General features: G+C 44.3%; 1 protein-coding gene across 3 annotated transcripts; it reads left to right on the top strand.

Annotated features, from left to right (window-relative positions):
• Positions 1-449: 449 nt before the first annotated feature.
• sbk1 (SH3 domain binding kinase 1) lies at positions 450-20,576 on the top strand. Of its 3 annotated transcripts, none has more exons than XM_043711509.2 (4): positions 450-1,209; positions 6,512-6,708; positions 10,642-10,844; positions 19,045-20,576. In XM_043711509.2, the coding sequence occupies exons 2-4, from the start codon at positions 6,519-6,521 to the stop codon at positions 19,822-19,824; spliced, it is 1,173 nt and encodes a 390-aa protein (XP_043567444.1). In that variant the 5' UTR covers positions 450-1,209; positions 6,512-6,518; the 3' UTR covers positions 19,825-20,576. The 3 variants fall into 3 exon arrangements, with proteins under 3 accessions (XP_043567444.1, XP_043567447.1, XP_087854218.1); XM_043711512.2 differs by lacking the exon at positions 450-1,209 and adding an exon at positions 1,327-2,488; XM_087998092.1 differs by lacking the exon at positions 450-1,209 and adding an exon at positions 4,494-4,737.
• Positions 20,577-21,607: the final 1,031 nt, after the last annotated feature.

Below are 21,607 nucleotides of genomic sequence, written 5' to 3'. Positions count from 1 at the left end.
TAATAGTCATAGAGATGTTACAGCACAGAAAAAGACCCTTTGGTCCAACTCGTCCATGCCGACCAGATATCCTAATGTAATCTAGTCCCATTTGCCAACACTTGCCTATATTCCTTCCTATTCATATATCCATCCAGATACCTTTTAAATGTTGCAATTGTACCAGCCTCCACCACTTCCTCTGGCAGCTCATTCCATACACGTACCACCTTCTGCATGAAAAAGTTGCCCCTTAGGTCTCTTTTATATCTTTCCACTCTCACCCTAAACCTATGCCCTCTAGTTCTGGACACCCCCCCCCCCCCGACCCCAGGGAAAAGACTTTGTCTATTTATCCTATCCATACCCCTCATGATTTTATAAACCTCTGTTATGTCACCCCCTCAGCCCCCAAACGTGAAAAATGTGAGAAGATATTTAGATATGTGACCAAAAGAGGTAAAAGGTTGCCCAAAAAGGTGGATTTTAAGGAGTATTTTAAAAGAGAGTAAAGTTAGAGTTTGGACCCTAAGCACCTGAAGATGTGACTTCCTACTATTTTCCCTGAAAGTTCATTGGCATAAAATGTTTAGCTATTTAATTCTCCACGGATGCCGACAGATCTGCTAAATATTTCCAGCATTTTCTATTTTAATGTTTAAGGCACACGAGAGTGAAGGAGGTGGAACTTGTACCTTGAGCTGAGAGGACGCTAGGACCCAGTGCTGTGCGGTATGGGGCGGAGCAGCCTGGAGCGCGTTGTTAAGTGAATGAGCGGTGAGCCCCAGGACAGAGGGAGTGGAGTAGGACAAGCACGAAGGGGTTTGCATCAATCCTGTAATAAATAGGGCAGGGAGAGGCTGAGCTTTACTGCATCAGCAAGAGCGAAAAAAAACATATTCGGGAATGAAAGTAGAGCAGAACAGCCCGACATAGAAATCATAAGGACGGGCCATTAGACAAACAAAGGACAAAGGAACGAGGACAAGGCTGCAGCCGAGATGTGATGTTGGAAAGCTGCTCAGTGACCAGCTGCTGGTGAATCAGGAGAGGGGCTGTAGAACAGTTCGCCCTCTCTTTCCGCCACCAACCAGCACCCCGGGCTCCTTCTTTGCTCCAAGGGAAGGAAACTCCAAAATTCCAGCTGGGCAACAAACAGGAAAGGCTGGAAGAGCCGAGGGAGAGGGTTAGGGAGCATGTGGAAGCGGCTCAGGTGTCGAGAAGCTGCAGGTGAGTCTCAGCCGCAGGGATGGTGAGGTGCGGGAGTGGGGAGAGGCGTGGTGCGTGGTGGGGGGGGGGGGGGGGGGGGGTTGCTGCTCAGAGCCCCAGGAAAACCTGCCTCTGCCACCAGAGCTGTAGCAGAGCCATTTCGGAGTGTAACTGTTGGGAGCTGTTAGAAGAAAGGACGCAGGTTATGATCAAACACCCACGTCCATCCTCTCCATTGGATCAGGCTGGACATCGCTCCAGGGTACTTGTCACAGTTGTGACATTTCAGCTCGTCTGTTTCTGTTAGTACAGATGACCGAGAGCAATCAACAACTCTGGATCCTAAAGAGTTCGAATTCCCTCTTAATGTTCGAGGCTTTCTAAAGCCGCGGCTGGTTTCGGTATATTTATGGTATATCGGAGGACAACTCCTCGAGTGTGTTGTCAGGGAGCAAGGAGTTTTCACTCCTTCTCCTCGCTGCCTTGATTTCTTCTTCTAAATTTTTAAAATCACGTTTCTTGCTTCTTCTGACCGTCCAGATTGCTCACTGAGGCACCGGGGTACAGTTCCACACATCCAATGGGACCACACCCACGATTCTTCAACTTTGAACAATATTGTCAACAGCGAGTAACAATTATACGTCAGACCTCGCTGGCCACCGGTTTGTTAATCCGTTTTTATAAAGTACAGTCACTGTCATAGAGATCTACAGCACAGAGAAAGTTCTTCGGCTAATCGAGTCTGCTCTGGTTAAAAACAACCACCTAACTATTTTAATCCCATTTTCAGCACTTGGCCCGTAGCCTTGTCTGCCTTGGCATCTCAAATGTACATCTAAATACTGTATGTAGATCCGGAATGTATGATGTTTCTAATCACTTCAGTAATATTAAGTATAGCTCTTACAGATGGAGTTTTCTAAAGGAGATTCTGTTAGTCCTTCATTTTAATATATCCTCGGAAACATCAGGCAACCAACGTGCTGTCAGAAGCTCCCTGAAACGCCCTAGACCGAAAGATAGGTGCCATGTCATCTATTGGACGAGACGTATGAAGTGGGAACAAAGAACAGTTTATTTGTTTGTGTAGTTTCTTATTATTGAAGAGCATAGCTTTATTTAAAGAGTCATCTGTGGATCAGTGGTAGGACTCTCATCTCTAAGTCAAAGCATTTTTCATTCAACTTCATACAGAAGTCCCGAGTCCTGAACCTCAACAGCCTCAGGGTGTTCTGCACTGCCCGAGGTGCGGTCTTTCAGCTGAGACTTTAAACCAAGATCCCGTTTGCTGTTTCAGGTGAGTGTAAAAGATCCTGGTGCACTATTCAAAGGAGGGTACCCCTCAAGTCCTAGCAAATATTTATTCCAAAACCATAATCACTAAAACACTATGTAATTATGAGAGGCATGTGTAGGGTGCATAGTCGCAGTCTTTTCCCCAGGATGGAAATGTCAAAAACGGGTGACGGCAGAGATTTAAAGTGAGAGGGTAAAAGTTTAAAAATGTGCGAGAGAAGTTGTTTTTTACGCAGAGGGTGATAGATGCCTGAACACCCTGCCAAGGGAGGTTGTAGAGGCGGATACGGTAGCAATGTTTAAGAGGCATTTCGGCTGACACATAAAAGGCCGGGGAATAGAGTTCTGAGAAGGGTCACTCGACCCGAAATGTTAACTCTGATTTCTCTCCACAGATGCTGCCAGTCCTGCTGAGCTTTTCCAGCATTTTTTTCCTGATTTCCAGTATTTGTAGTTCTTTCGGTTATTATTCAGGGAATAATGGGATACGACCATGTACAGGCAAATGGGGTTAAGTTCGAATGCCATAAAGTCCTCACAGACCTGGTGGGCCGAAGGGCCTGTTCAGGTGCTGTACTGTTCTATGTACTTATCATTGCTCTTTGTGTGATGTTGCAGTGTTTCCTGCATTATATTGACTGCACTTCCAATGGCACTGGCTGATAAGCGGCTCGGGTGGCCTGAGGTAATGAAAGGTGCTACAGAAGTGTAATTCTTTCTATCGGTTCTTCCCAACAGTTTCAGGGAGTGTCCGAAAATCAATGCAGAATTTACACTAAACAAGTTTTTTTTCACGTTTCCATGAAAATTGTAGGGCAAAATCTCTGCTTTGACTGGGCCCATGATTTTTTTTTGATCCAGGCAAATGCGGAAGAGAAAGAGCATTCAGTCCATTCTAGTCCATCCATCACCTTCACCCGGAGATGAGTAAGGCTCATACATACAAGCTGGCCTGGTCCCCACATCCCTCAACCAGCTATCAAGGAAGACCTTCGTTCCTGCTCCCCATCCAGCGGTTTCTTAGATGTTTCACATTAACACAAAGAACCGGGGATGCTGGAAATCTGAAACAAAAGCAGACTCAACAGGTCCGGTAGTATTTGGGGAGAGAGAAACAGAGTTAAAGTTTCGGGTCCATGAGCCCTCTTCAGGGCTTTCTTTCCACTGAGGCTGCCAGACTTGCTCGGCTTCTCCAGCTCTTCACGTTTTTACCTTAAATCTTTCAAGTGTTTTTCCAGCCTCTATTCTCCTGATTATCGCTGGCTGTTTTGTTTTTGTTTTCGCATGTAAGAAGGTGTCCAACCCAAATTTACCTTTAAGTGCCTCGAGACTGTGTCCCCTTGACACATGTTGAGCTGAAATGGCGGTTTGGTTACCGATACTGACCCATATTGAGCATGTGACCTTGGCAGTAGGAAGACAGTGTCAGAGAAGCTTTGAGCATGAGAGGATTCGTGTAGGTGGCGATGGAGCCTCACAGCAGGAAGATAGATCAGGGTGTTGGAGTTTGGAAGCCAATGGGACCGTATTTTCGACATCGACACATTGTGATCTGTAGACGCCACCGACATTGCCCCTTTGCCAAGGCCGTACTACATATCAGGATCTAGCAATGATTCAAGGAGCGCCTATGATTGATAATAGCCTCCTGTTTCTATCAGGTTTAAATGGAAAAAAACGTTACAGCTGGTGAAATTATCAAGAATGTCAAATTACAGAACGTAACCTAGTGGCTTGAACATTACTGGTCGGAACATTATTGAAATCGGGTCTTTGGGTAAAAAGGATTAGTCAAGGAGAGCCTTGGTGAGAAAAGTGATGAATCAATGTCGTTCCCATTATGTTTTTCTCCCATTTATTTGTCAGTTTATTCCTCGGTTTGATGCGATTGAGATCCTATTGGCTTTTGTTCCTGAGATGGTGGTTGTTTTATTTTCTATCGCATGGTTTTGTTGCACTAGCTTCTCCTTTCCACTTTAATTGTGTCTGGTTGCCATTCCTATTATGTCTCTCTCTGCTAGACCGAGTGTGCAAAGGACGCTCTTGCATGGACGCTGCTTTGGATGGCTTTGGTTTGGGCGACCAGCCGGTTGATCATCTGTAGACCATTGGGTTGTCTTCCTTTCCAGCCTCTGCAGCACTCAAACAGCAACAAATTAGATTCAAAAATATCCCACGATCCATCGAGTTCACCTTCTGTTATCCGGATAGCACAGCCATCAATCTCCATCAGTTAGTTTAACACACAAGGTGAGGAAACTGCCAGTGGTGGCGAACATTGTGAAGCATGGACCCAGAGACCCCTGCTGTTCTCAAGCACTTCAAGCCTCAGTTAGCAGATGTCAGGTTTCAAACGTCTCATGCGCTGTAATCCAGATTATTGTTTCCTGAACGAAATCTATCAAATTTGCATTTATTTCAATGAAGTTGTGGGTCCTCCAACAGTGCTCAGAGCCTGTAGCCTAATATGAACGTGAGTGAACTTTGCAGCAGAACACCATTACATAGGCTAAGACGGTGTGCGAACAAACCAGCAGGAGTATGGTGATGTAAACTAAAAACAGGTGTTGGAGCGTGTGGCTCTGCATTTCAACAGGGATAGAAGTCCATGGATCAACCTGTGTAACACAGCATTGTGAAATATCATGTAGCAAAGGCTGAAAGAGCTTTTCTGGTAGGTAATAGCAACCAATATAACAGTGAGCCACGTAGATGTGTTCTCACTTAGCTGGGGCAGTGGCTTGAGCTGGATTGATGGCCTCGGCCTTTCTGGGTTTGTGAAGTAATGGGAAAACATTCCGTTCGTCTGTGCTCGCCACCCCCCTGTGTGTGCGTTTGTGTGTGTCCAGTGGGCAAGGACAGCCTTGGGCTCGGCTCTGACTTCCCACTGACCTACATTGTCGAGTCGAGGTTCACTCCTGACGAAAGCCATTGAGCAACTCTTGGAACGTACCCATGGAGGTGTACCCCAGCATTCTGAGTTAGTGTCATCTAGAGGGTCGGTGGAAAACTGGAATCAGGTAAAGGACTGTTAAAAATAGCTTCCAAAATGCTTAACGTGTTAATTAGTTGATGAAATTGGTTGCTGGTTGATGAATTTCTGTGCTGAATTTCCAAAAGCCTCCGTGAACTGAGCTGACGCAAAGAACAGAAATATGTCATGTCCTTAGAGATTGGAAGTGAAGTGGAGCAAGAGAGACAGATTGGGGAGGTGGGGGACTCCAGCTCACGCCACGGCACTTCAGCTGACTGGCTCCGATTTATGTTTGCAGTAAGTGACTCAGATTGAGTTGCTGTATCTAGGTTTGACCGAGATGAAATCTGTTTACGCTTGTGCAGACCCTCTCTGCTGAAGCCTTCTCCCTCACCGAGCTGGCCTTCTCTTGTGGTTCCCTGTTTACTATCGTCCAGAGCTCATGGCCAGAGATCGTCCGCATTCCCCGCATTCCGAGGGTTATGCAGGCTGTGATCGCAGTCCGCAGGCAGTTCGCGTCGGGTCACTGTGGTTATGGGGTGGCATGAGCTTACAGGAAGACCTTGACTTCGTTTAACTGGATACTGACATCTCTCCCCCCCACCCCCGCCCAATGAAAGGGCAGGTACTGCAGCGCCTCCTGGTGCGAAATGAGCTATACAAATAAGCTCTTCCTCTGACAGACTGGCGAGTGCTGGTTTGCAGGGATTGGGTTACAGAATATGAGGAAATTGTGAAGTTGGATGGATAACTTACAATCTCATTCCACTGCCATCCGAGACATGGGGTTCACCGCAACAGTGGGTGATAATGGGTAACATTGAGCTGTAGGTCAGGCTTGATTTCCCCGACAACTGTGCTCCAAGCACAAGATCGTGGGTCCCTCCATGGCATTGTCCTTGTGGTTTGGGGGTTTTAAATTGAATGAATGGGGGGAGTGTTGAGATTTGTGCCGACGCCGCAGGGTCTTTGTGAGCCATTTCTGAACTGCCTGCTCCTCCGGGCGAATGATTTGGTAATCTGCTGTTTCTTTTGTTGACTTGTCTTCAGTGCAAGGATGAATGTCTGCGGGACTGAACAGGACCTGACCCGAAGCTCACTTGGCACGGTGGGCGACACGGAGGATCTGCAGGCAATGACCGTACGCAGTCTGTCGGCGTCAGATATTCACAAACATTATGATTTCATCCGAGAGCTGGGCAAGGGGACGTACGGCAGGGTGGAGCTCGTTATTCACAAAAACGCAGGTAAACTTCAGGCAAACACGAACAGTTCCCAGCGCTTGGTGCCTTCAGTCAGTGTGCGGAATGGTCAGGATAGATCCTGGTCACTGACCACTAGGCTGACCAGCAGCCAGAAGTTTGGCTGTCTTCTGGGGATAGCCTTGAGGAGAAGAACAAGGCTGAGGCAGGGCTCTATTCTATGGCCAAAACTTCACTCTGCCTCAACTGGGGAGTGAGTCAGAAACGGAAGAGGTCACTCAAAGAATTGGAAGGTGGAAATAAGACGACAGCTTGGAAAGTGAATAGAAGGGGCCGAAATAATAGGAAGAAAGTGGATGGGACTTAGTACGGGACAAAAGAACATCGATTGGACTTTTACTGTGTGTAGTTCAGAACATTCCAGCTAACAAACTAGAAAGATTCACAATTATTCGCTATTAAAAGCCCGCATATATAGTACTTAAATTAGCAGATGAGTTCAAAATGGAGTCAGAAATTCCTGGGAGATGGCAGCCTTGGTAGTCTTCCGATAAACAAAACACGGTTTAGACATCACTGTGGTAGTCTCTGCTTACATTGACGTGTTCCTGTTCAGGAAGCAGCGGTAACTCCCAACAGGAACTGATTTCCATGCGTTCTCGGTATCTCTCTGTTCGTCTCTTTCTCTGTGTCTTTGATTCTCATTCTAACATACTTCTTGTTGACGTTGCTCTTTTATCCGCTGTTTTGATATGTATTACACAATAGTGGTTTTTTTTGTTGGATGTGCTGGGAACTGTGGTTTTTCAAAGCAAAAGTGTATGTTCCACAGCCAAAAGAGAAAACGCTGGAAAATCTCAGCAGGTCTGGCAGCATCTGTAAGGAGAGAAAGAGCTGACGTTTCGAGTCTAACTGACCCTTTGTCAAAGCTCAGTTAGACTCGAAACGTCAGCTCTTTTCTCTCCTTACAGATGCTGCCAGACCTGCTGAGATTTTCCAGCATTTTCAATTGGTTTCAGATTCCAGCATCCGCAGTAATTTGCTTTTATTATGTATGTTCCACAGGTTGTATGGACTAGCACAGGCTCCCTTTCTTCCCCATCACGCCAATAAGTTTACAATGAAAAGAAAAGATGATTGGATGAGTGGGGTGTAGGAGAGATATGGTGAGACAGTGGGGATTGAGGAACACCGTGGTTTCAGGGATAAAGTGAGACAGTAAATTGAGAGATACGGTGAAACGGTGCGTTGAGGGATTTGGTGAGGCAGTGGATTGAGAGATACCGTGAGACAGTCGTTGAAGGATATGGTCAGACAGCGGGGGTTGAACGATACGGTGATACAGTGGATTGAGGGATATGGTTCAGTCTGGTGAGATTACTGAGTCTCTGTGGACTGAATTTGCGTATAGAGGAAACCTCACTGGGGTGGATTGAGTTTAGCACTCCAGACATTCAGTGTCTTCAAAAAGCAGTCAGAACTGAAACCATTTTTAATCTCCTGTCTCTGCTCAATTGTTGCTAAGGCAACATGGCACATTTCATAGAAAGACCAGGGAGAAAGCCAAGGAACGTAAAGCAGTCTGCTTGTCCTGCATTCAGTGTCTCGCTGACAAAGAGCTTGTGTTTAGTGCAATGAGTGCTGCCTTCAGTTCTTTCACTATCCATTCACTAGCATTGTGAACACTCATCTTCACCTCTATTGTTCACTGCCTTTCTTTAACATGGAGCTGAATGCTCAACAATACTAACAAAGGAAACTGGCAGGAGTACACTGAGTGTTTAACAAAACACAGCGTCAGAGATTAGGAATGTGCAATCAAAACTCTCTGCTGTCGACTCTGTTATAAATTGGTGGATTCGACCGCTAATTTTAATTAGCCTATTTTTTCACTGATGTAAGATGGACTCTATAATTAGGTCAGTTTGAGCTTCCTGGCAGCGAGTCTGCAGCTGTAACTGAGGCTGAGGAGTGTCAGAGATTAACCCTGTGAATACAAATTGCTCACTGTCGTTTCCTTAACTCCATATCTTCAGTCACTCACGTTAACTATAACCCCACTCGATTTTTTAATACAGTATTAATCCCATGAGAGCAATGCTTTCATCTGCGGTATATCAGGTGTCAGGAGTGGGAAATGGCCCTGCACAAGGTAATCACTGATGCCCACAATTTGCAGAGTGTGATTAATTGGAAGCAAAAGAGCCAAAAATTATAAACTGCATGGATAGAAAGATGAAGGGAAAGCATGAAGAAGGTGAGACTTTTTAAATGGAAGCTGCAGAGAAACATTAATCCTCACTTAATTCCAAGCAGCAGTTTTGAAATGGTTTTGTATCAGAATTCGCTGCTTGTGATCAAGTCCTTACACATTACTTGTTGGAAAGAACTCCACTTCATTCACAAACAGCAAGTAAAAAGAATATATTTTGGATCCCAGTGTCATTGGCTACATTTGTCATAAAAACAGAAAATTGGGACAGGAGTAGACCATTAGGTCCATCAAGCTTTTTCTGCTATTCGACATGATCTTGGCTGATACTCCACCACAGCAAAATACTCATACTCTCTCCCCATACCCCTTGATATCTTTAGCCTCTACAAACCTACTTAATTCTTTCTAAAGTATTTCAGTTACTTGATCCCCATAGCCTTCTGTGGTAGAGATTTCCATAGGGTCACCATGCTCTAAGTTAAGGAAAGTCTCCTCATCTCAGTCCTAAGTGGTCAACCATATATTTTGAAACTGTGACCTCCTTGTTCTGGACTACCTAACCAGGGAATCATCATCCCTTCATCCTGTCTGATCAGCCCTGTCAGAATTTTTTAAGTTTTAATGAGATCCCTGGTCATTCCTCTAAACACCAGTGAGTATAATAATGGCTGAGCTGCCTTCCCATGCCTTAAATTTCTTCCTTTCCATTTACTTCCTCTAGTTTAAAGAATATTAACTGTGTACCAGAAACCTTACCTTAGCTCTTATACTTTAAATACTCTGACTCCAAACCGAAGACCAAAGACTAGACAGTAGAAATACTCATCTGGTCTTACTTACTTAGACCACCAATTGTCCAAAGCTGCCTCTCAGCCCCACATGTGGAAACTTATGCTCTCCTTGCATCGTTCACTTTGAATATTTTAATATTCCTCATACAGAATGTGGTTTGTTATTTCTAGGTTCAAGCCCCGCTCTTGGTACTTGAAGACATATTATAATCTGACATTTTTGCAAGTTATTGAGGGAGTCTGAAGCATCAGTCTTTATGCTGGAATTTAAACTGGATTTTTTCGTACTATTTAAAAAAAAGTAAGGAGTTTGCCTGGTGTCCTCCTTCAATAAATGTTACCAAAAAGCATATTAACTGGTTAAAAGCAAATTACTGCAGATACTGGAATCTGAAACCAAAAGAGAAAATGCTGGAATATCTCAGCAAGTCTGGCAGCATCTGTAAGGAGAGAAAAGAGCTGATGTTTCGAGTCTAACTGACCCTTTGTTTATAGGATGTTCTTGGTGTGGATTAGCTGCCACATTTCTCCCCATAAAACAGTTATTGCGGCTTCAAATCAAATGGTTTTGTAAAATGTTGATCATATCATTTCACTGTGACTCCAGTATAAATACTGTATTTTGACCCTCATTTCAAGTCTGGTATTTTGTTAAATATAACTGGGGTACAGTAAAATTCCTGACAGTGGCAGCCCCCATGATATGCTGTGTGCAGTCAGTATCTACTGTTCAAGTTTCTACTCTCACTACATTTATTTTGTCTTCACAATTGTAGAAAATATTGGGAACTACTCGATGAATGCCTCTTCACCGAGACTTTGGGTTTTATTATAACTTGGTGTTATATTCCATAAGTTTCCTATCCCTAGAATGCACTGATTTCCTTCACCATCACACATTGTTGCTGCCTGGGTCAGTCTCACATACCCAATTCTTCTTACAGTATTCTTTCTTTTTTTCTCTCTCTGCAGGAACCAAAATGGCTTTAAAGTTTTTGAATAAAAACAAAACAAAGCTGAAGAATTTTTTGAAAGAGTACAGCGTCACTAACAATCTCTCCTCCAACCCCTTCATTATCAAGGTCTTTGACATTGTCTTTGAGACTGAAGATTGCTATGTGTTTGGTCAGGAGTATGCTCCAGGTGGAGATTTGTTTGACATCATCCCTCCCCAGGTGAGCGACCAGAAATTTCCAGAATTGTTTTTAGAAAGAAATAAAATATTGGTCCAATTTTGTAGCCATAGAAGCTGTTTCAGGTCAGGTACAGGTTCATTACAATTTGGGCAAAGATAAGGGTTGTGAACAGCAGTTTCTATTTCATTATGAATAAATTACTGGAAACAGTCATTGTCAAGATGAGTAATAGACTCATATAGTGGGAAAATGGCAGCTTGGTTTTGGAGTATAGTGTGTTGGGGCTGTTATTGCAGTACAGCTAGCTGTCATTTACGCTGCTCTGTTAACTCTAGTACTTCATTGAGAGGCCCAAGTGGAACTTTAGTCCTAGTTTCCATATTTCCAATTCATCGCATTTGAATCTGAACCAAGCATGGCCCATGATGTTTATATGAATAGTGCTTTGTGAAGTGTCAGACCAGCCAGCAGACCATTCTCCCAATGAAACATGTAGCCTTTGGTAGCTCATGTAAAGCTAAGTAAATAAAGGCAAAGCATAACTTGCACTTCAGCCACCCTGGTGTGTATGGTTCACAGAGGGGACATGAATCCAGCTGAATGAACATGTAGCGTCATAGAGTTGTACAGCATGGAAACAGAGCCTTTGGTTCAATTCATCCATGCCAACCAGATATCCTAAATAAACTGAGGCCCATTTGCCAGCATTTGGCCCATATCCATCCAAAGCTTTCCTATTCATGTACCCATATAGATGCCTTTGAAATGTTGCAATTGTACCAGCCTCCACCAATTTCTTTGGCAGCTCATTCCATACATGCACCACCCTGTGTGAAAAAGTTGCCCCTTAGGTCCATTTTAAATCTTTCTCCTCTCACCTTAAACCCATGCCCTCTAATCCCCTTTGGACTCCCCTACCATGGGAAAAGGGCCTTGGCTATTCACTCTATCCATGCCCTCATGATTTTATAAACCTCTATAAGGTCACCCATCAGCCTCTGACGCTCCAGGGAAAATAACCCCAGTCTATTCAGCCTCTTCCTATAGCTCAAACCCTCCAATCCTGGCAACATTCTTGTAAATTCTTTCTGCACCCTTTCAAGTTTCATATGTTCATAAGATATAGGAGCAGAATTAAGCCATTTGGCCCATCACGTCTGCTCTGCCATTTGATCATGGCTGATATGCTCCCCATGAGAAAGTGAGGTCTGCAGATGCTGGAGATCAGAGCTGAAAATGTGTTGCTGGAACAGCACAGCAGGTCAGGCAGCATCCAGGGAACAGGAGAATCGACTTTTCGGGCATAAGCCCTTCTTCAGGATATGCTCCGCACCCCTAATTTTCCTGCCTTCTCCCCATAACCCTTCAACCATTTACCAAGTAAAAATTTGTCAAACTCCTCCTTAAATTTACTCACTGTCTCAGCATCCGCTGCACTTTGGGGTAGTGAATTCCACAGATTCACAACCCTTTGAGAGAAGTAGTTTCTTCTCAACTCTGTTTTAAATTTGCTATCCCTTATTCTAAAACTATACCTTCTCATCCTAGAATGCACCACAAGAGGAAGCATCCACACCACATTTATTCTATCCATAACTTATATTATCTTAAATACCTCAATTTGATCTCTCCTCATTCTTCTAAATTCCAGAAAGTATAGACCTAAACTGTTCAATCTCTCTTCATACGACAATACCCTCATCTCTGGGATCAATCTAGTGAATCTCCTTTGAACTATTTCCAATGCCACGACATCTTTCCGTGGGCGGCACGGTGGCCCAGTGGTTAGCACTGCTGCCTCACAGCGCCTGTAGACCCGGGTTCAATTCCCGACTCAGGCGACTGACTGTGTGGAGTTTGCACATTCTCCCCGTGTCTGCGTGGGTTTCCTCCGGGTGCTCCGGTTTCCTCCCACAGTCCAAAGATGTGCGGGTCAGGTGAATTGGCCATACTAAATTGCCCGTAGTGATAGGTTAAAGGGGTAAAGGTAGGGGTATGGGTGGGTTGCGCTTCGGCGGGTCGGTGTGGACTTGTTGGGCTGAAGGGCCTGTTTCCACACTGTAAGTAATCTAATCTAATCTAATCTAATCAAATAAAGCGACCAAAAGGAATGTCGGGAATAAGAGTGATGAACTTAGAGAATGGATCAGTACTTGGAACTACGAAGTTGTGGCCATAATGGAGATATGGATTTCAGAGGGACAGGAATGGTTTCAGGATGTTCCAGGGTTTAGATATTTCACAAAGAATGGGTGGGGGTAAAAGAGGAGGGGAAGTAGCATTGTTAATTAGAGAGTGATCACAGCTGCAGAAAAGGAGGTTGTTGAGGACGGTTTGTCTACTGAGTCAGTATGCGTGCAAGTCAGTAACAGGAAAGGAGCAGTCACTTTATTGGGTGTTTTTTATAGACCCCCCAATAGCAGCAGGTTGGACAGCAGACCTTGGAAGGGTGCAGATGTAACAGAGTTGTTGTTATGGGTGACTTCAACTTCCCCAAAATTGATTGGAACCTCCTAGGCGCAGATGGTCTGGATGGAGCCAATTTTGTCAGGAGTATCCAGGAAGGATTCCTGACTCAACATGTAGATAGGCCAGCTGGGGGAAGCCATATTGGATTTGGTACCAGGCAACGAGCCGGGCTAGGTGTCAGATCTCTCGATGGGAGAGCATTTTGGTTACAGTGACCACAACTGCCTCACCTTTACTATAGCCATACAGAGGGATAGGAACAGAAAATATGGGAGGGTACTTAAGTGGGGGAGGGGAAATTATACTATTATTAGACAGGAGCTGCGGAGTATAAATTGGGAACAATTGCACAACAAAAATGTGGAGGCTGTTTAAGGAGCACTTGTTGCGAGTGTTGGATAACTTTGTTCCACTGAGCCAGGCAAGGAATGGTAAGGTGAAGGAGCCTTGGATGATAAGAGGAAAAAGAAAGCTTACTTAAGGTTGAGGAATTAAGGATCTGGCACAGCTTTAGAGAATTACAGTGTAGCTAGGAAAGAACTCAAAAATGGTCTGAGGAGAGCTGGGGGGGGGCACGGAAAAGTCTTCACAGTAAGAATTAGGGAAAACCCAAAGGCGTTCTGCACTTACGTGAGGAATAAGAGAATGATCAGAAAGAGAGTAGGGCAAATGAGGGACAGTGGAGGAAACTTGTACCTGGAGTCTGAAGAGGTAGGGGAGGCCCTAAATGAGATTTCTGCTCCAGTATTCACTAGAGAGAGGGACCTTGTTGATAGTGAGAACACTGTGGACCAGGTTAATAGGCTTGAACAGATTGATATTAAGAAATTGGATGTGCTGGAAATTCTGGGAAGCATCAAGATAGATAAGTCCCAGGGCCGGACTAGATATATCCAAGGTTCTTATGGGAAGTGAGGAATGAGATTGCTGCAACACTGGCATTGATCTTTCCTCACTCTCCACAGGAGTAGTACTGGATGATTGGAGGGAGGCAAATGTTGTTCCTCTGTTCAAGAAAGGGAGTTATAATCAGTCTTACATCTGTGGTAAGCAAGGTACTGGAAAGGATTCTGAGAGATAGGATTTATGACTATTTGGAAAAACATAGTTTGATTAAATATAGTCAGCATGGCTTTGTGAGGGGCAGGTTATGCCTCACAAGCCTTATTGAGTTCTTTGAGCATGTGACGAGACAAGCTGACGATGGTAAAGCAGTGGATGTGGTGTATATGGATTTCAGCAAGGCATTTGATAAGGTTCCCCATGATAGACTCATTCAGAAAGTTAGGAGGTATGGGAGACAGGGAAATTTGGCTGTCTGGAAACAGAATTGGCTGGCCAGAAGAAGAGTGGTAGTGGATGGAAAGTATTCCGCCTGGAGGTCAGTGAGCAGTGGTGTTCCGCAGTGATCTGTTCTTGGGGCTCTGCTCTTTGTAGTTTTTATAAATGACTTGGATAAAGAAGTGGAAGGTTGGGTTAGTAAGTTTGCCAATGACACAAAGGTAGGTGGTGTTATAGATAGTGTCGAGGGCTGTTGTAGGCTACAAGACACTGACAAGATGCAGAGCTGGGCTGAGAAGTGGCAGATGGAGTTCAACCTGGATAAGTGAAGTGATTCATTTCAGAAGGTCAAATTTGAATGCTGAATATAGGGTTGAAGACAGGATTCTTGCCAGTGTGGAGGAACAGCGGGATCTTGGGGTTCAATGGACCCGGATTCAATTCCTGCCTCAGGCAACTGTCTGTGTGGAGTTTGCACATTCTCCTTGTGTCTGCGTGGGTTTCCTCTGGGTGCTCCGGTTTCCTCCCACAGTCCAAAGATGTGCAGGTTAGGTGAATTGGCCATGCTAAATTGCCAATAGTAGTGTTAGGTGAAGGTAAATGTAGGGGTCTGGGTGGGTTGCTCTTCAGAGGGTCAGTTTGGACTTGTTGGGCCGAAGGGCCTGTTTCCACACTGTAAGTAATCTAATGTATGTAGATCCCTCAAAGCTGCCACCTAAGTTGATAGGGTTGTTAAGAAGGTGTATGATGTTTTGGCTTTCATTATTGGGGGATTGAGTTTAAGAGCCATGAGGTTTTGCTGCAGCTCTATAATATCCTGGTTAGACCATATTTGGAATATTGTGTCCAGTTCTGGTCGCCTCAATACAAGAAGGATTTAGATGCTTGAGAGAGGGTGCAGAGGAGATTTACCAGGATGCTGCCTGGATTGGAGGGCATGTCTTATGAAGAGAGGTTGAGTGAGCTAGGGCTTTTCACACTGGAAAGAAGAAGGAAGAGAGGTGACTTGATAGAGGTGTACAAGGTAATGAGAGGCATAGTAGAGTGGATAACCAGAGATTTTTACCCAGGACAGAAATGGCTATCAAGAGGGATCATAAATTTAGGGTGATTGGAGAAACGTATAGGGGAGATGTCAGAGGTAGGTTACTTATGCAGAGAGTGGCGGGTGCGTGGAATGCACTGCCAGCGGTGGTCGTAGAGTCAGAGACATTAGGGACATCTAAGTGGCTGCTGGACAAGTAACTTGAGAGTGTGTAGGTTAGGTTGATCTTAGATTAAGATAAATGCTTGGCACAACATTGTAGGCTGATGGGCCTGTACTGCGCTGTACTGTTCTAAAACTGTGCACAATAGTCAAGTATCTCACCAATGCTTTGTATAGTTGCAACAATACTTCTTTACCTTTATGTTCGAATCCTTTAACTAAAAAAGCCAACATTCCATTCGCTTTCTTTATTACCTGCTGTACCTGCATAGTTTTCATGAGAGTGACTCATGAACAAGGAAACACAGATCCTTCTGCACCGGAGCACCCTGAAGTCTCTCCCAATTTTTTCGACCGCACACTTATTCATGTTAAACTCCATCTGCCGCATTTTGGCCCACTCTCTTAACCTATTTGTAACCATTTGAAAGGTTATTTCTCACTGCAATTTACCATCCCGCCTATTTTTATGTCATCCACAAATTTGGCTCTAGAGTCTTCTATCCCTGTATCCAAGTTGTTAATATAGATGATAAATTGCTGGGGTCCAAGGACTGAACCTTGTGGCATCCCACTAGTTACATCTTGCCATCCAGAAAAAAATTATCCCACCTCTCTGTCTTCTGTCCATCAACTAGTCATCTATCCAAGCTAATAAATGATCCCAATCCGATGTGATCCAATTTTGTGAATTAACCTTTTTTACGGCACTTTATCAAACGCCTTCCAGAAATCCATATATTACAACTACTGAATTCCCATTATCTACTTTGCTTGTTATATCCTTGAAGAACTCTAGCAAATTTATCAAACATGATTTGTCCTTCGTAAAACCATACTGACTCTAATGGATGGTGATTTGACTTTCCAAATATCCTGATATTGCTTCCTTGATAACTGATTGTAACACTTTCTCAACAACACATGTTAAACTAACCGGTCTGTAATTTCTTACATGTTGTCTTCCTCCCTTTTTGAGTAAGGGCATTACAGTAGCATTTTTCCAATCCACTGGAACCTTTCCTATGTCCAGGGAATTTTGGAATATTGTAACCAATGGCTCCATTATCTCTGCCACCAAATCCTTTAATACCCTAGGATGTAGACCATCAGTCCTGGGGGACTTGTCTGCCTTTTCCCTATCAATTGATTGTTCTGTCCTTTTTATAGCCTCTGACTTGTCTGTTCCAATAGGAATGTTAACATCTTTCCTGTAGCAGGGAGACTAGAATTGAACGCATATTCCAGAAGTCGCCGAACCAATGTCCCGTACAGCCATAACATGACATCCCAACTCCCATACTCAATGCACTAACCAATAAAGGCAAGCATACCAAGTGCCTTCTTCATTATCCTGTGACTCCACTTTCAAAGAACTATGAACCTGCAACCCAAGGGCAACATTCCCCATTAAGTGTGTAAGTTTCACCACGATTTGTCTGATCAAAATGCAACATCTCACATTTATCTAAACCTTGGCCCATCTGATCAAGGTCCCATTGTACTCTGAGAAGTGAAGGAAAATGCAGATGAACAAATGAAAATTGGTCTGTGAACAATAAACATTTAATTTCTGTCTACGTGGAAATTCTGTAGAGAATAGAAAATTCTCTCAATAATAACTGTCAGTTATGGCATGGAATGTCCATAGGCTAGTTGAGTACTGTTAAATTATTAATTGTCACTAGCCAAGTTCCATCAACATTTGAATTTGGAGCAGGAGTAGACCATTTGGCTCCTTTGAACGTTTTCTGCTACTTAAAGATAGCAGGAGTGAAAGACATTACAGATATCTCAGAGATGACGAATGGACTACACCAGCTCCTTGGTATCATGGTAGCTCACAAACCTACGAACACAGTTCTTGATTAATATAAAGCATCCTTTACCAACAACCAGCAGAATGAATGTCAAATACAAAATACTCTGCAAGGAATAGGAAGGGTTTGGAGGGATATGGGTCAGGTGCTGGCAGGTGGGACTAGATTGGGTTGGGATAGCTGCTCGGCATGGACGGGTTGGACTGAAGGGTCTGTTTCCATGCTGTACATCTCTATGACTCTATGCCTGCAACAAACATTACATAGGGCAGAGTGGCAGAAAACTAGCCGCTAGGATACATGAGCACCAACTAGCTAACATAAGACACGACCAACTGTCACTAGTATCGTTTCACATAGACAACGAGGGACACCAGTTCAACTGGGACTTTACATCCATCCTGGGGCAAGCTAAACAAAGACACGCACAGGAATTCCTGGAGGTCTGGCACTCAAACCTGAATTCTATCAACAAACGCATCAATTTGGACCCCATTTACCAACCTCTCAGAAAATGAACCAGAAATGATATCTTCTACCACAACAGACCAGGACACATAAATAGAAAGCGGGATAGTACACCAACACTTCGATGGAGGCTCACTGATCATGTTACCTTGCATGGTGACGAAAAGTCTGAAAACAAATCTTCTAGCTCTGCAAGCAAACTTACAACCTAGGCTAGTGCCACCTGCCAGTCATATCCCTCCAAAAACCTATCTAAATGTCTTCTAAACATTGTAACTCTATCCGCATCCATCAGTTCCTCTGGAATTTCATTCCACACATGAGCCACTCTCTATGTAAAAAAATTGCCCTCATTTTAAAAAAAATCTTTCTCCTCTCACCTTAAATATATGCCCCCGTTCTTGAAATCTCTCATCCTAGGGAAAAGACACCTGCCAATCACCTTATTTATACCCCTCAAGATTCTATAAATCTCTATAAGGATAGCCCTCAACCTCCTATCCTCCAGCGAAAAAAGTCCCAGCCTGTCCAGCCTCTCCTTATAACTCAACATTCCTGGCAACATCCTGGTAAATCTCTTCTTAACCGTCTCCAGCTTAAGAATATCCTTCTTATAACAGGGAGACCAGAACTGGACACAGTACCTCAGAAGAGGCATCAACAACATCCTATACAACCTCAACATAATGACTCAACTCAAAGGTCTGAGCAATTAAGGCAAGCATGCTAAATGCCTTCTTAACCACCCTATCTAAGTGTGATGAAAATTTCAAAGAATTATGTACCCAAACCCCTAGTTCTCTACTCAGATTAGCCAGGTCTTATTAAATAGCAGGAAACGTTCAAAGGGGCCAAATGGCCTACTCTTGCTCCTAATTCACATGTTTGGAAGATCTGTAACCTTGGCTGCATGAATATTACTTGAAAGGGTTAAAGATTGGGGGAGGTGAAAGCTGGGACTGGCCACACTTAATTAACTCTTGTCTCTGTGCAGGTGGGGCTACCTGAGGACAACGTGAAGCGCTGTGTGCAGCAGTTGGGTTTAGCTATCGACTACATGCACAATAAGAGCCTGGTTCACCGGGATATAAAGCCAGAGAATGTCCTTCTTTTTGACAAGGAGTGCAGACGGGTGAAACTGTCTGATTTTGGTATGACGCGCAAAGTTGGCTGCAGAGTGAAGCGCATCAGTGGGACCATCCCATACACAGCTCCAGAGATCTGTCAGGCCAACAGGACTGAAGGCTTTTTAGTTGACTGCAGCATTGATGTCTGGGCTTTTGGTGTTCTGATCTTCTGCATGCTGACTGGGAACTTTCCTTGGGAGGCTGCTATGCCATCTGACACATTCTATGAGGAGTTTGTCCGGTGGCAGAGGGGCCGGCTGAATGGGTTTCCCTCACAGTGGAAAAGGTTCACAGATGGAGCCCTCCGAATGTTTCAGAGGCTGCTGGCTGTTGATCCAGAGAAAAGATGTTCTGTCAAGGAAGTGTTTTATTTTCTGAAATGTGACTTGATGGTAGAATTGAGGAGGAGGTCTTCTTATCGATGTAGAACCCATTCGTCTGATAAACCGGCACACAAACACGAGGGAACAACCCCCAACATGCCTACTCCCCTCAGAAGAAGCCTTCTGTCAGAAACAGCAGGTTCCAGATTCACATCCCCATCAACAGAGTCAAGTTCACACCCATCTGGAAGCAGGATGGAGGGAAGACAGGACAAGGGCAAAGGTCGAATGATTGTTGCCACGGCAATTGAAATATGTGTTTAACTTTCCAATCCTCTAGTAGGTGTACACTGTTATGGTGAGACGAGGGGAGAGAAGAATGGTATGCTATAATTTTCAAATCTTTCGATCCTTTAGCTCTGGCAATAAAAACACATCCTGTGGGTGGGTTCGTTGTGCAGGAAGTCCCTCCTCCCATGACCAGTGGTAAAGTTTACAAACTGTTTCAAAGGTGCAAACTACTCTTAGGAGATGGGAGAACCCAGTTAGGTTCAGGTCCTTGATCTTTGGAAACAATGTTCGTGTTCAGCCCAGAGTGATGGTATAAAAATGTCTTATTTTTTTTAGATTCCCTGCAGTGTGGAAACAGGTCCTTTGGCCCAACAAGTCCACACCGACCCTCCAAAGAGTAACCCACGCAGACCCATTTCCCTCTGACTAATGCACCTAACACTAACATGGCCAATTCACCTGACCTGCACTTCTTTGGACTGTGGGAGGAAACCAGAGCATCCGGAGGAAACTCACGCAGACACGGGAGAATGTGCAAACTTCTCACAGACATTTGCCTAAGGCTGGAATTGAATCTGGGTCCCTGGTGCTGAGAGACAGCAGTGCTAACCACTGAGCCACCATGCTGCCCTGTGAAGATCCTAAATGAAATAAATTCATTAAGACTCAATTCAGTTCTAAGTTGTCATGGAGAAAATTGTCCATAATTTAGCACTATTTGTCATTAAACAGATTGGGAGAAAGTGAGGATTGCAGATGCTGAAGATCGGAGTTGAGAATATGGTACTGGAAAAGCACAGCAGGTCAGGCAGCATCCAAGGAGCGGGAGAATCGACGTTTCAGGCATAAGCCCTTCATCAGAAATGGCTTATGAATGATAAAGGCTTGTATCTGAAATGTCGATTCTCTTGCTCCTCGGATGCTGCCTGACCTGCTGTGCTTTTCCAGCACCACAGTTTCAACTCATTAAACAGATTACCTGGTAACTACATCTGAGGCTATTGTTCAACTGAATTGTGCAGTAAATTGATTATGAAGGATTTTCATGCTCAAGCCTGATTCTGTTTGTTCCTGATGTGTGCCCTTGTTGATTGAGCGTAATGATGCACTATACAGTTGAGATATTAGATTACTTACAGTGTGGAAACAGGCCCTTTGGCCCAACAAGTCCACACCGACCCACCAAAGCACACCACCCAGACCCATTCCCCTACACCTAACACTACGGGCAATTTTGCATGGCCAATTCAACTAACCTGCACATTTTTGGACTGTGGGAGGAAACCGGAGGAAACCCACACAGACACGTGGAGAATGTGCAAACTCCACACATTCAGTTGCCTGAGGCGGAAATTGAACACGGGTCTCTGGCTCTGTGAGGCAGCAGTGCTAACCACTGTGCCGCTCACTATTCTTTGTTCAGCAACACTCTCCAGAACCTTACCATTAACAGCGTAAGTCCTGCCCTGATTTGCCTTTCCAAAATGCAGCACCTCACTTTAATCTAAGTTAAAATCCATCTGCCACTCCTCAGCCCATTGGCCTATCTGATCTGTCACTCAGTGTAGACTTGTGTCTCTCAATGCCACACTGGGCTTGCCTACTAGGCCTTCAGAGGGAGCTTATGTGCTTAAAACACAGCACATTAGTAATTATCTGCATATTGGTTTTAATGACTTAGCAGACCATTTGGCACAAGAGGCCTAATTATTTTAATTAAACCATTCGGGCATGTTATGATGTACCTCCAGCAGAAGCGGAACTTGAACCCACTCCTTCTGCTCAGAAGCAGGGATGCCGCAACTGCACCAAAAGA

The sequence above is a fragment of the Chiloscyllium plagiosum genome, unplaced genomic scaffold, assembly GCF_037043375.1.
Source record: "Chiloscyllium plagiosum isolate Xiang-an unplaced genomic scaffold, Cpla_swu_hap1 HiC_scaffold_20, whole genome shotgun sequence".
NCBI classification, from domain to species: Eukaryota; Metazoa; Chordata; class Chondrichthyes; order Orectolobiformes; family Hemiscylliidae; genus Chiloscyllium; species Chiloscyllium plagiosum.
This window is presented reverse-complemented; position numbering and strand designations above follow the sequence as displayed.

Bases quoted from the DNA above. Each gene is read 5' to 3' on its own strand.
- sbk1 (XM_043711509.2), top strand. From the start codon at position 6,519: ATGAATGTCTGCGGGACTGAACAGGACCTGACCCGAAGCTCACTTGGC. The intron at 6,709-10,641 runs GTAAACTTCAGG...CTCTCTCTGCAG, and splicing joins CGTTATTCACAAAAACGCAG to GAACCAAAATGGCTTTAAAG. The intron at 10,845-19,044 runs GTGAGCGACCAG...GTCTCTGTGCAG, and splicing joins TTGACATCATCCCTCCCCAG to GTGGGGCTACCTGAGGACAA.